Genomic DNA, 12,267 nt, shown 5'->3' on the forward strand with positions numbered 1-12,267 from the left:
GGCTTGTGTAAAAGGTTACCAGGATAGAAAGCATGGTCACTCCAGCCTTCTGGGTGAAAAACAGAATTTTTTATTCCTTCTCTTGAAGGAACAACCCAGTGTGCTTAACATTCTAAGTACCCCTAGTACATGCCTGTGAGCACAAAGCCTCTATATCCTCTATCTCCAATGCCTATAAGCCATAAGTATAATAGAGGTCAAAACAATCAGACCATTCAGAATACCATGTAAAACAAAATTAATTTAACTAGCAAGAATGTTCTAGAAATAGTTCAGTATCAAAAACTACTGGAATCCTTGATATTGTCAGTTACTGATTGTGAATGTGTGGATCCTGTGGTCCTAAAAATTGGGCCCTCCTGGGTAGCTTGGGCACCTCAAAGAAAGATATTTAATATTGATGACATTATGTTTGCACATAATTCTTCAGTGACCCCAGAGGAGGTATGTGAGCGATATTGGCAAAGTGCAGAGCATCTTGGTTGTGCCTCCCGAAGTTGGTCTCTTCTCAAGGGAGTTTGGATACCTTAAAAAAGGCAATTTTAGATGGCATTGAAGCCATTCTAACTGATGTTTGTACACAACTCTTGATTGGTCCCACAGTAGAGAAGAGAGATGTTTTCAAAACAGAGGGCTGTTTGTTTGCTGCAAGCCCACCTCCACACAACCCTGTGCCTCTTACTGATTTCTGGGATACACAGAGCTAGGGTTTGAGAGTTTTGAGAAGAAACATGAATTAGTTGGCTATGATTTGCCTACATTTTTCTTGGAAGATTATGAGAAAATCAGGAGAAAGTGTTCTCAGAGAGACAAGTCAGGTAGGGAAATGCTGACATGTGGGGAAATGGTTGATTCTTCACTGCTAAAGGCATGTGACTCTGACCTTTCACAACATATTTATTAAACATATCTCAGTAACTACAAAGTAATGATCTAATGCATTATTTCACTCCTAATATTTTCATCATAATTAATATTTACAAAAATGAGGGAAGGAATATGTATTTCATGTGGAATTTTCATAGCATTTGAAAATATGTTTAATATTTTATTGGAAACAAAATTTTCATACAATATATTGTTACAGTTTCCTTTTCTCCAATTCCTTCCAGATACTTTCTACAAACCCAACTCCACGACTTTTTTCTCTTACTCTTGAAAAAACAAATGGGCAAACATAAAAGCAACCAACTCCCCCCAAAAAGAAACTGAGAAATTTGCCTAAGTTATTAGGTTTTAGTTTATAAACTGATCAGAGGTCCCCCTCTGAGACTAGATAATACCTTTTGTACACACCATCAGAGTGACCTTGGTCTACTTGATCACAGTTTTTCTGTTCATTTGTTTATGTGTCTATCTATTCTTCATTCCCTTGCCCCAGTCAGGTTTTCAGATACAAGTAGTACTGCAGATAGAATATATCCTCTAAAACTCAAGCTGAAAGTCAGTATCATTAAAAAGTTTTTCATTTAGGTCATGATTGGGTCACAAGGACTCTGCCTTTAAGCACTGATTATCCTGGATAATGTAGGGTTTCATAGGAATGGTTTCTTTCTTTCTTTTTTTTTTTAATCTTTATTAACTTGAGTATTTCTTATTTACATATCGATTGCTATTCCCTTTCCCGGTTTCCGGGCCAACATCCCCCAAACCCCTCCCTCTCCCCTTCTATATGGGTGTTCCCTTCCCCATCCTCCCTCCATTACCACTCTCCCCCCAACAATCACGTTCACTGGGAGTTCAGTCTTGGCAGGACCAAGGGCTTCCCCTTCCATTGGTGCTCTTACTAGGCTATTCATTGCTACCTATGAGGTTGGAGCCCAGGGTCAGTCCATGTATAGTCTTTGGGTAGTGGCTTAGTCCCTGGAAGCTCTGGTTGGGTGGCACTGTTGTTCATATGGGGTCTCGAGCCCCTTCAAGCTCTTCCAGTCCTTTCTCTGATTCCTTCAACGGGGGTCCTGTTCTCAGTTCAGTGGATTGCTGCTGGCATTCGCCTATGTATTTGCTTTATTCTGGATGTGTCTCTCAGGAGAGATCTACATCCGGTTCCTGTCGGCCTGCACTTCTTTGCTTCGTCCATCTTATCTAGTTTGGTAGTTGTATATGTATGGGCCACATGTGGGGCAGGCTCTGAATGGGTGTTCCTTCTGCCTCTGTTCTAAACTTTGCCTCCCTATTCCCTGCCAAGGGTATTCTTGTTCCCCTTTTAAAGAAGGAGTGAAGCATTCGCATTTTGGTCATACTTCTTGAGTTTCATGTGTTCTGTGCATCTAGGGTAATTCAAACATTTGGGCTAATAGCCATTTACCAATGAGTGCATACCATGTGTGCTTTTCTGTGATTGGGTTACCTCACTCAGGGTATTTTCCAGTTCCATCCATTTGCCTATGAATTTCATAAAGTCATTGTTTTTGATAGCTGAGTAATATTCCATTGTGTAGATGTACCACATTTTCTGTATCCGTTCCTCTGTTGAAGGGCATCTGGGCTCTTTCCAGCTTCTGGCTATTATAAAAAAGGCTGCTATGAACATAGTGGAGCACGTGTCTTTGTTATAGGTTGGGGCATCTTTTGGGTATATGCCCAAGAGAGGTATAGGTGGGTCCTTGTGTAGTTCAATGTCCAAATTTCTGAGGAACATGGAGGGGCATTCTTGATCAGTCTTTACATCTTACAAAACTCTGTGCCAATGTATAATTATCCAAATTGAATAAGTTATGTGCAAATACTAAGATAATGTATTTTATTTTATTTTATTTTATTTTAAATGCTAGAAACAAATCCAGGGTCTCTTGCCAGTTTAGCCCAGACTCTACTACTGAATTACACTATTAAACCAGATAGAATCATTTTATATAAAAGGTAAAGCTTTTTGAATGCAATAATGGTGGTTTATAAAAATAAGACTGGAATATTGAAGATACTGATGGTAGTAAATATTCATAAACTAGAGAAAATATATGTCTTTCATAACATAATCTAATGTGAACCAATTTACTTCCTGTAGAGTTTGAGGTAACAACATCAGGAAAGAGCCTCTAGTTTCTGTGAGGGGGAATAAGGCATCTGTAATCTACATTGTGGAGTATAGGGCTCAGGAGGTCTTCAGAGAAGCACTCTCCTTCTTCAGTTAATGTTGGTCACTATTTTATATTAAGAAACTCTAGTAGTAAGGCTGGTTTGTTGGATTAGCTGGTAAATACACTTTCCATCCAAACCTGATGACTGGAGTTTTATCACCAGAGTCTACATAAAGCTAAAAGGAAAGAATTGAGTCCTCAACGCTATTTCCTGACTTCTACATGCACATGCACACCCACACCATCAAACACCTGATGATAATGAAAATAATAATATCATCTAGCCTAGAACTTAAGACCCATCCTCTCTATGATGCCACAACACTGGCTTTGCATCAAAGATTACCTTGTATGCATCTAAGAAAGTTTTAAAGAAAATAAAAACTACTTTCAAGTAACATGTTTGAAGAAGTGAAAGTTCTTTATACAAAGGCAAAAATATCAAATTTCCATCAAAATAAAATTCAATCTTTGTTTTACAAGAAAAAGGAAAAAATACTATCTTATTTGAACACTATTACTTAGTATAAAAGTAGCGTAAGAGGCTCATACTGTGTAATATATAAACAAAATTATTAGGTCAATATCCTATATACTTGAGAAGGTGTAAGAAGAATGAAACCTTAATGGCTTACAAGGAAAATGGATCAAAAATATAAAATATACTTCCAAAGAGAAAAAACAGATTTAACAGTAAATTTAATGGACTCTGGGGACAAAAAGTAACATGTCTAATAACACCATTTATCTTCAGCTCTCTCTTCACATTTAAATCTAGCCCTTAATTACTCTCATTTCTAAGACTGCATCCTCATCTGTGATGGATCTTGGTGGAGAAGCATTTAACCAGGATGTGCTTGTCACTAGGTACAAAGCCTCAGCACCAAAAAAAATATCTATAAGATGACACATTATTTTTTATCATTTTCTCATATTCGTTCCTGTTATCACACTCCTGAGTGTGATGGCACATCTATGAGCCTTAAAAACCAATAACTCCCAAAACCAAGTTCTTTAAGAAGCTAATCATTACTATCTCTTTCCCAAAACTCATGCATACTATTTACAATGAATGTCTTCTTTAGTGTCCCCCCATCCATACATTATTTTAATTATTTTGGTTTTTTTTATCACATATGGACTTCTGTTTCTCACTTATAAATTTCCAGAACACAATCTCCTCAAATTCCCAGATTTCAAGTTCAAATGTTTGAGAAAAACTGTAGGATGTAAGTTCTATAGATATGTCTTTGTGTTATTTAATTTGCAGCATTTAATTATACCTGAAATTATTAGTGCCTCATTACTACTTTGGAAGAATTAAAGTATTGTTTTTTGTTTTCCACTGGCAAGCGATATCTATGTACATGAATATGACAGAAATTATACAGTCATTCAGACGTAAGAAAATGAACAATGTAATTGGCTATGTCCTAGCTTATATGACTTTGAACTTGTACATGCTTATGTATATATAAATGTATTTTAGTTATTGGTTAATATATAATGAAAATTTTAATGAAATGTCCATTTTAGACCTTTAGTGTTCTTTTGAATATGACAAAAATATTAATCTAATTTAAGATGAGAGCACTGTGATTAGTCAAGGAGTTCTTTCCCATGCAGGCAATGTCTCAACTTATTGTTTCTTTTCTACTTTTATTTTTGACATTATGATAGAATTAAGTTATTTCTTCCTTCCCTTCCCTCCCTCAAGGCCCTTCTGTTACCCTAGTTGTTCTCTTTCAAATTCTTGTCCTCTTTTTTTTTTGTGAATTGTTACTTTATACATATATGGACATTTATGCATAATATTTCTAAATTCAACCTGCTCAACTTATATCATATTACTTGTGTTTTCAGGGCTGACCAATTTTTATCGCACAACTTATTGATGTTCTTTCCACTGCGGAAGACTATTTCACTTGCTCTCAGCATTCTTTAGTTGCCTGGAGCTCTTTGTGTAGGACCGAAGCCTCCTCGTGTTTCCCCTACCCACTTTTGAATGTCTATCATTGTTGTCCTTGTGCAGCTCAGGAGTTGATGACCATGTTAGTGATACTTCACTATATTGTTTTAAAAAAATACAAAAAGCAGAGCAATCTATTCAGGTTTCAAGTCCAGAAATATTTCTTATAGAAAAATAAAAGTAGCGAAGCTAAAATAAACAGTGTGTAGTGTGTTTGAGAAAGAAAAAGGACAACTATGGCTGCCATGTATGTCAAATGCCTAAAACTGACAAACTAAACATTCATTTAATTAAAAAAATGCTAAATAGCAGCTCTCATGGAGACACTGAGTCAACTCTAGGAACGGAAAGCAAAAGGCTTGTAAATACTATTCACCTCCAACGTCTATCATTTCTGTCCCTGTGACCACTCAGGCTATGCTGCTATTTTATTTAATAAATTCCTTGACCTCAAAATCCCTTACATCAACATCTTCCATTTCCTCATAGTTATGGTGCCAAACCCTATTAATATTATACACAAATTATTTAGACTGTATTCAAGTTATTAGCCCTGTGGCCCTATGGCTCTGTTACAGACAAGTCCTAAGTGTCTTGAATTGCCAGGTAAGAATTTGACTGCAATTGCCATTGTCTGGTGCATAGGATAAATTTGGGGTGTGCTATTTATAATACACTTATTATGTCTAAATATCATTCTTTACTATCATTCTTAACTGGAAAGGGCCTGAAATTAGTTCCTTTGGTGTCTAGTGTCTATTCTTTAGAGAAATCAATTGCATAATAGGGGTGGAGGTTGGAGCTGAGTGACAAATGTATAGGTACTAGGATTCAGACATATAGATCCACTTATAAATATGGGCTAGAGAACATCATCCTTCGTGTTGAAGACACTTAACATTTCTGTGTTCTCAGACCTCAAGGTTCTCAGCAACATGAAGCCAGCAGGTGCCTTTCTGCTTTTGATCAGCCTGGCCTGTTTGTTCCTCTCTGTAGGTGAGTGAAAAACTATGTAGTGGACTTCTGAACCAGGCTGGCTAATGTCAGCAACTGGGTTATGCTGCTGCTTTTTATGACGATGAGAACAATGATGAATGATGCCCCAACCTTTTTTATTTCCTTGGAATTTTAGTATACAAATGAGCTATTTGACTTTGGACTACAGTGCTCTGCTTAAATTCCAATATCACCTTCATGCTATATGGAATGAGAAGACTGGTTTTAGATTTCATTGGCACCCACTGTCTAATATAGGAATTGTAGGCCACTTGCATTGCTGTCTGTGGGCCACCACAGGACGCACAAAGAATTATGCTTCTGTCTTTAGGGAAACTTTGTTATAGAAATGAGAAAAACCTAAAATGTTTTCTTTAAAAAATTATTACTCAATGGACTTCAACTGTCAGAATTCTTTAGAGATGAACATAAAAATCTGTGTCATTCATTGTAAGCCTCTAGGTAAACAAAGTTAAAAGATAGCTGGGAAAGAGAAAGAGAAAGGGGAAAGGGGAAGAAGAAGACACTGAAGATATTGGTGGTGTAGGGAAGTAGAAGAGCCCAGGGCTGGCATTCCAAGGCCTGTCTCCAGTGTTCATTCCTCTGCCCCCACTTGCTCATATTGAGCAAGTCACCCCTGTCCTCTGCCTGATATTTGGATTGGTGTCAGTGGTGCACAGGAAACTTGTGCATTGATTCTTCCCTCAACAAAAAGTACTGCCAGAGCTTTAGAGTCTATCAGCTCTAGATTGTATTGTGAACTCTGCCATGTATAGCATATAAGTATTAACACTTAGCCAAACACTTGTCCAGATAATCCGTTTCCTTAGCTCGTTAATTGATTGGTTTTGCTATTATTGTTGTTTGTTTTATTTTTTATTGGGGGCTTTTGTTGTTATTTTGGTTTCTGTTTATTGTGTTCTGTTTTTCTTGAGACAAGGTCTAACTACCAGACCTTGCTGACCTGGCCGTTGATTGATAGACCATTGTTTCCTATGGCTTTTCAGTGATACACCTGCTTTCATACCGGTGTACTAGAATTACAAGCATGAACAACTTTTTCAGCTTTAAAAACAGGGTTGTTTATTAAGTTGATGTATATAAGATTTAACACAGCACTTAAATGTATAATTACCACAGTAGAAGAGGGATATGTTTAATGGAAACATGATAAATCACATGGATTCATATTGCAATTATTTAAAATGTCTTCGTATTTTTTATATCACTATCCATTCATCAAAAGCTTTTAAGATTTTATATTCCTCTCTAGTAAATATGTACCTGCTCTACAGAGAACAGCTCTAAAATTTACCTTCAAAGGCTTGTTATAAGAGCACATAAAATGGAAAACATAATTGCATAAAAGTACAAAAGGGCAAATAGAATGAGAGCAATGTTATCCACAAACATAGTGAAAGCAATGTTGTCCCAATCATAGGCAATGCCTGCCTCTCAGAGTGGTTAACAAGCTGTGTGTCTCCATTTAGTTCTCCATTCTCAAAGCAAAACAGAGGCAGCAGAAGACCATTGTGGTTAGCTGCAACTGGAAAGGACTACAATTCTGGCATGTGATTTATCACTATGTATTCTTTCACTGCAGATGCTGTGAGCCAAGGAGGGTTTCAGGTATGTACCTATCATCTTTCTCAAGCCAATTCTGTCCCAGCAAGTCACACCACAGTGATGCCCCTCCCAACCAAAGCACTGTTGCCCTTCCATAGATGCTTTCTGAGCTCCCATAGAAAATTTTCTGATAAGGTTGTAAAATATAAGACATTTTCCACACAAATAAAATGATTGCTGCAAATGTGTTTTTTAAAACAATAAGAAGAAAATCTTGGATGTCACTTCCTACTTTCTTCAGAAAGACAGATGTCACAGTTCCTCAAAATAAGTATATGTCCAGTGCAAACCTCTGTAACAGTACAGTGTCATGGGAATGTAGATAAATATCATTTTTTTTTCAAATTAAATTAAGTTTTGAGGTAAGGTCTCATTAGTTACTCTGGGAACTCTCTCTGCAGACCAGACTGGCTTCAAAATCATGGCGGTCCACTTGCCTCTAGGTGTGTGCCACTAATTTTGACAGCTTTAGAATACATATATGGAGAGAGAGGAGAGAGAGAGACAGATGAGAGAGAGAGAGAGAGAGACAGAGAGACAGAGAGACAGAGACAGAGTGAGAGATAGAGATAGTGAAGAGATCATCATAAACAGCATCTATATCAGTCAAACCAGTAGGCAAAGTCCCTGTGGATTCAGTCAAACAAGTAGGCAGAAACCTTGTGGATCTAAGTACTGTGTGCACATGCTTCTGTGGACACTCCTCCCTTGTCCTAGAAGACAGTTATAGCTATTGTGTATACCACCAAGTAGTTGACATTTAGAGCTCCCATGTAGCACTAATCCAATAACTACATTGGTGGTTACTGGATGTTTAGCTGAATTGAATGTAAAAGAGTTTAAAGTGTAGAATAGTAAGTATATCAGTAAAGTGAGCTGTGTCACATTTGCGGTACAGCATTATGCAGCAGAACATGCTGCTATAAGAATGTACTCAGTAGCACAGAAATGTAAGCAAAAAAGAACTGTGCAGTGCATGTTCACTTTAATATTGTGCATATGCACAACAGCAATGTACTGCAATTTCAGGGGTTTGTTCTTCTTTTATGCATTTTTTGCATAATTAGGAATGTTCTTGAAGGAACTTTGAAGAAAGTGAGGCTATTTTCCATTCCATAGGAAATGAACTAAAAAATACTTTATTCAATTTACAGGCATTTTGCAACAACTATGAGAAGACACTGGCCACAGATGGAAAATCATGCCCAAAGATCCACAAGCCAGTGTGCGGCACTGATGGGAAAACTTACCAAAATCGCTGTGAATTCTGTCAAACAGCCATGTAAGCAAATGGACGCTGCTTACAGCATGGTGTTCCTGGTTGGGTCCAATGGAGTAGGCATGCATAAATAGTTTATTAATAGTCTACTAGCCTAGTAAAGTCAATTTATATGAAGTTAAGTAATATTAATATCACCCAATCTGAAACCTAGAAAACCAATCTATGCCTACTTGACTTAGTCTAGAATGAATCCATTTCTACTACATTTCATGCTTGAACACCTTCTCTTTTCTTTCAGGGAAAGAAGTGTTGGAAAGCTTGGTTTCAAACATGAAGGAAAATGCTGATTCCTCAAACATCACAATACTGGGTGCACCTTTGCTTTGCTTTTTACACTAGGACATGTATTTCCTATTACCAAGTTTCCATAGCAATGTGCTTCCCACCAATCATTATGCATAAAGCAAGATATCAATAAAGCTATATCAGCAACACCAGTGCTTTGTTTCATACAATGAGAGCAAATCTAATTGATTGACTTAGGTAAACTGTTACACTCTTCAATATGAAAGGAGAAATTTGAAAGCCAAGCAGACTACTACCACACTTGCCAGACCCAGACCTGCCCAAGCAGTGCTAAGTTCTTCAGTGTCTGTGCAGAGGGTCTGAAAGAAGTTAAGTAGGACGCCACGAAGTAAATATATGTACCTGACACAATAGGTGGGAAGAGTGGTTTTTCATAAGGGGAATGTTGAGTTGTAAGTTTCCACTCAAGTATTGAGGTCAGAAATCAATAAAAAGATGGAAAAAATACTCTGCACTTCTTAGTATTCTGAAACAATTGAAGTCACCATATTACTTATTTCTAGCTTTATCAGTGTGACACCATGTACCACATGCCACCCAAAGGTGACTTTTGCAGTGATATCGATGACTACAGACTCATAGTTGAGAAAGAGGGACATGGAAGGCTTCTGTGACAACCCCTACGCCCAACACACCCCACCTCAAAAAATAACACCCTACACAAAAAGCCACTGAGGAGAAAGCTTTAAAGTTGTGATAAGGATGCTGAAATGTAGCTCTCCACAACTTTTGGAGAGCTTTTTTTTCCCCTTAATTAATTAATTTATTTATTCACTTTATATCCCAATTGGAGCCCCCCCCCACTTCCTTCTTTCCTCTAAGCCCTACCCTCACATCTGCCTCTCCCTCTTCCTTCTCTTTCTCCTCTGAGAAGAGAAGTCACCCCATGAGTACCAACCAGCCTCAGTACATGAAGCCTAAATAGGACTAGGCACATCCCCCTCCTCTGAGTACAGGCAAGGCAGCCCAGCAAGGGGAAAGGAATCTAAAATGAGATGACAGAGTCAAAGTCAGCCTGAACTCCATTTGTTAGGAGACCCTCATGGAGACCAAAGTACACATCTACTACTATGTGTACAGGGCCTAAGTCCAGCTCCTATAAGCTCTTTGGTTGGTGGTTCAGTCTCTCTGATCCCCCACAGGTTCAAGTTAGTTGACTCTGTAGATCTTTTTGTGGTGTCCTTGTCCCCTCCAACTCTTTTAACCCTTCCTCCCACTCTTCCACAAGATTCTCAGAGCTCTACCTAATGTTTGGCTGTGGGTCTCTGAATCTGTTTTCATCAGATTCTGGATGAAGCCTCTCCGGAGACAATTTTGCTGGGCTCCTGTCTGGTAGTATAGCAGTGTGTTATTAATACTATCAGGAATTAGCTCTCTCCATGGGATTGATCTCAAATTGGGCCAATCATTGGTTGGACGCCCCCTCGATCTCTGCTCCTGTTATGCCCAGTTCGAGGGAACTGTCAGGAATTGTGAGTCCGAAGCAAGAACAAAGACAGTCTTTATTATATGAGTCTTACCCAGATCACAAGCCTTTCCTGCTCCACGGGTTAGGAATGCGATGCTTGCGTCCAGGTGCTTGAGATATATAGGAGTATGCATAAACCGGCATTCTCATGCTTGGGCATTACATGACTGGGGAAAGGATAAAGGAGTGCCATTCTTCAAACCTGATCAGACAGCAAGGGTAGAACTGCGCAACTGGAAAGGGATCTTCCTGACCCAGGAAGTAGTAACTCATTGCATTATCAGAAGCTAGTGTGGTTTACAAACTGGTCACAACTGTCTGAGAATACTTAATTGCCTCTTTTCCATAGTCCAAGAGTGGACTTTTTATCACTTCAAGGATATTGGTTCCTGCTTTCCTTCAAGTACACAAGCCATCTACAAGGGACAAATGCTTGTTGGTTTTTTGTTTATTTGTTTTATTTTGAAAGGGTAGAATAGGCTGCCTTTCCTCTGTTCCCAAGGCCAGCATCTGCATGTGGGTGGGAGGTGGGGGGTGGGGATGGGGATGCTGTCACAAAAGAGGGATTGCAATATTCAGGAGCCAGGCTGGGCTCCCTTTTGTCTGCCCTCTCCAAAGGCCAGAAGCAGCTATGTTAGGGAAAGGGCAGAGAGGGGGGGTTTGAGGGGAGTGGGAGGAATAACTCCTCTGTCTCAGCTTGATTCTTTATCCATTCTTAAGTAAAGGGACATCTAGGTTGTTTCCAGTTTCTGGCTATTACGAATAAAGCTGGGATGAACATTATTAAGCAAGTGTCCTTGTGTTACATTGGGGCATTCTTTGGGTATATGCACAGGATTGCTATAGCTTGGTCTTGAGGTACACATATTCCCAATTTTCTGAGAAATCATCAAATTGATTTCCAAAGCAATTGTACCAGTTTATACTCCCACTAAGAATGGAGGAGTGTTCCTCTCGCTCCATACTTGCAGGCATGTACTGTCCCCAGAGCTTTTGACCCTGGCTATTGTGATGGGCTTTAGATGGAATCTTGGAGTTGCATTGATTTGCATTTCCCTAATGACTAAGGATGTTGAACATTTTTAAGTGCTTCTCAGATATTCAAGATTCCTCTGTTGTGAATTCTCTGTTTAGCTCTGTACCTCATTTTAATTGAGTTGTTTGGTTTGCTGGACTCTAACTTTGTGTGTTCTTTATATATTTTGGATATTATCTCTTTGCAGGATTTAAAGTTAGTGAAGATCTTTTCCCATACTGTAGGCTGCTGTTTTGTCCTGTCAACAGTGCATTTTGCCTTATAGAAGCTTTTTAGTTTGATGAGGTCCCATTTATCGATTGCTAATCTTAGTGCCTGAGCTGTTTATGCTGAGTTAAGAATGAAAAAAGGGTTTGAATAGAAAAAGAGAAATACTTAGAGGTCTGAAATCGAGTAAGTGTATTAATAATATGCAAACTTAGATTACTTCACTGTTATACATCTAAACACACTGATTTTGAAGGAAAAATTTTTAGCACACAGCAAACAAGTCAGAAGTGATTC

General features: G+C 38.4%; 1 protein-coding gene across 1 annotated transcript; it reads left to right on the forward strand.

The window, feature by feature from the left end:
- The first annotated feature begins 5,951 nt into the window (after positions 1-5,951).
- On the forward strand, positions 5,952-9,240 carry LOC116895254 (serine protease inhibitor Kazal-type 12). The gene is made up of 4 exons (XM_032896572.1): positions 5,952-6,045; positions 7,649-7,674; positions 8,826-8,953; positions 9,192-9,240. Exons 1-4 carry the CDS (start codon positions 5,985-5,987, stop codon positions 9,238-9,240), a joined length of 264 nt encoding a protein of 87 aa, XP_032752463.1. The 5' UTR covers positions 5,952-5,984.
- The last annotated feature ends 3,027 nt before the right edge of the window (positions 9,241-12,267 follow it).

The sequence above is a fragment of the Rattus rattus genome, chromosome 3 (genome assembly GCF_011064425.1).
Source record: "Rattus rattus isolate New Zealand chromosome 3, Rrattus_CSIRO_v1, whole genome shotgun sequence".
Lineage (NCBI taxonomy): Eukaryota > Metazoa > Chordata > Mammalia > Rodentia > Muridae > Rattus > Rattus rattus.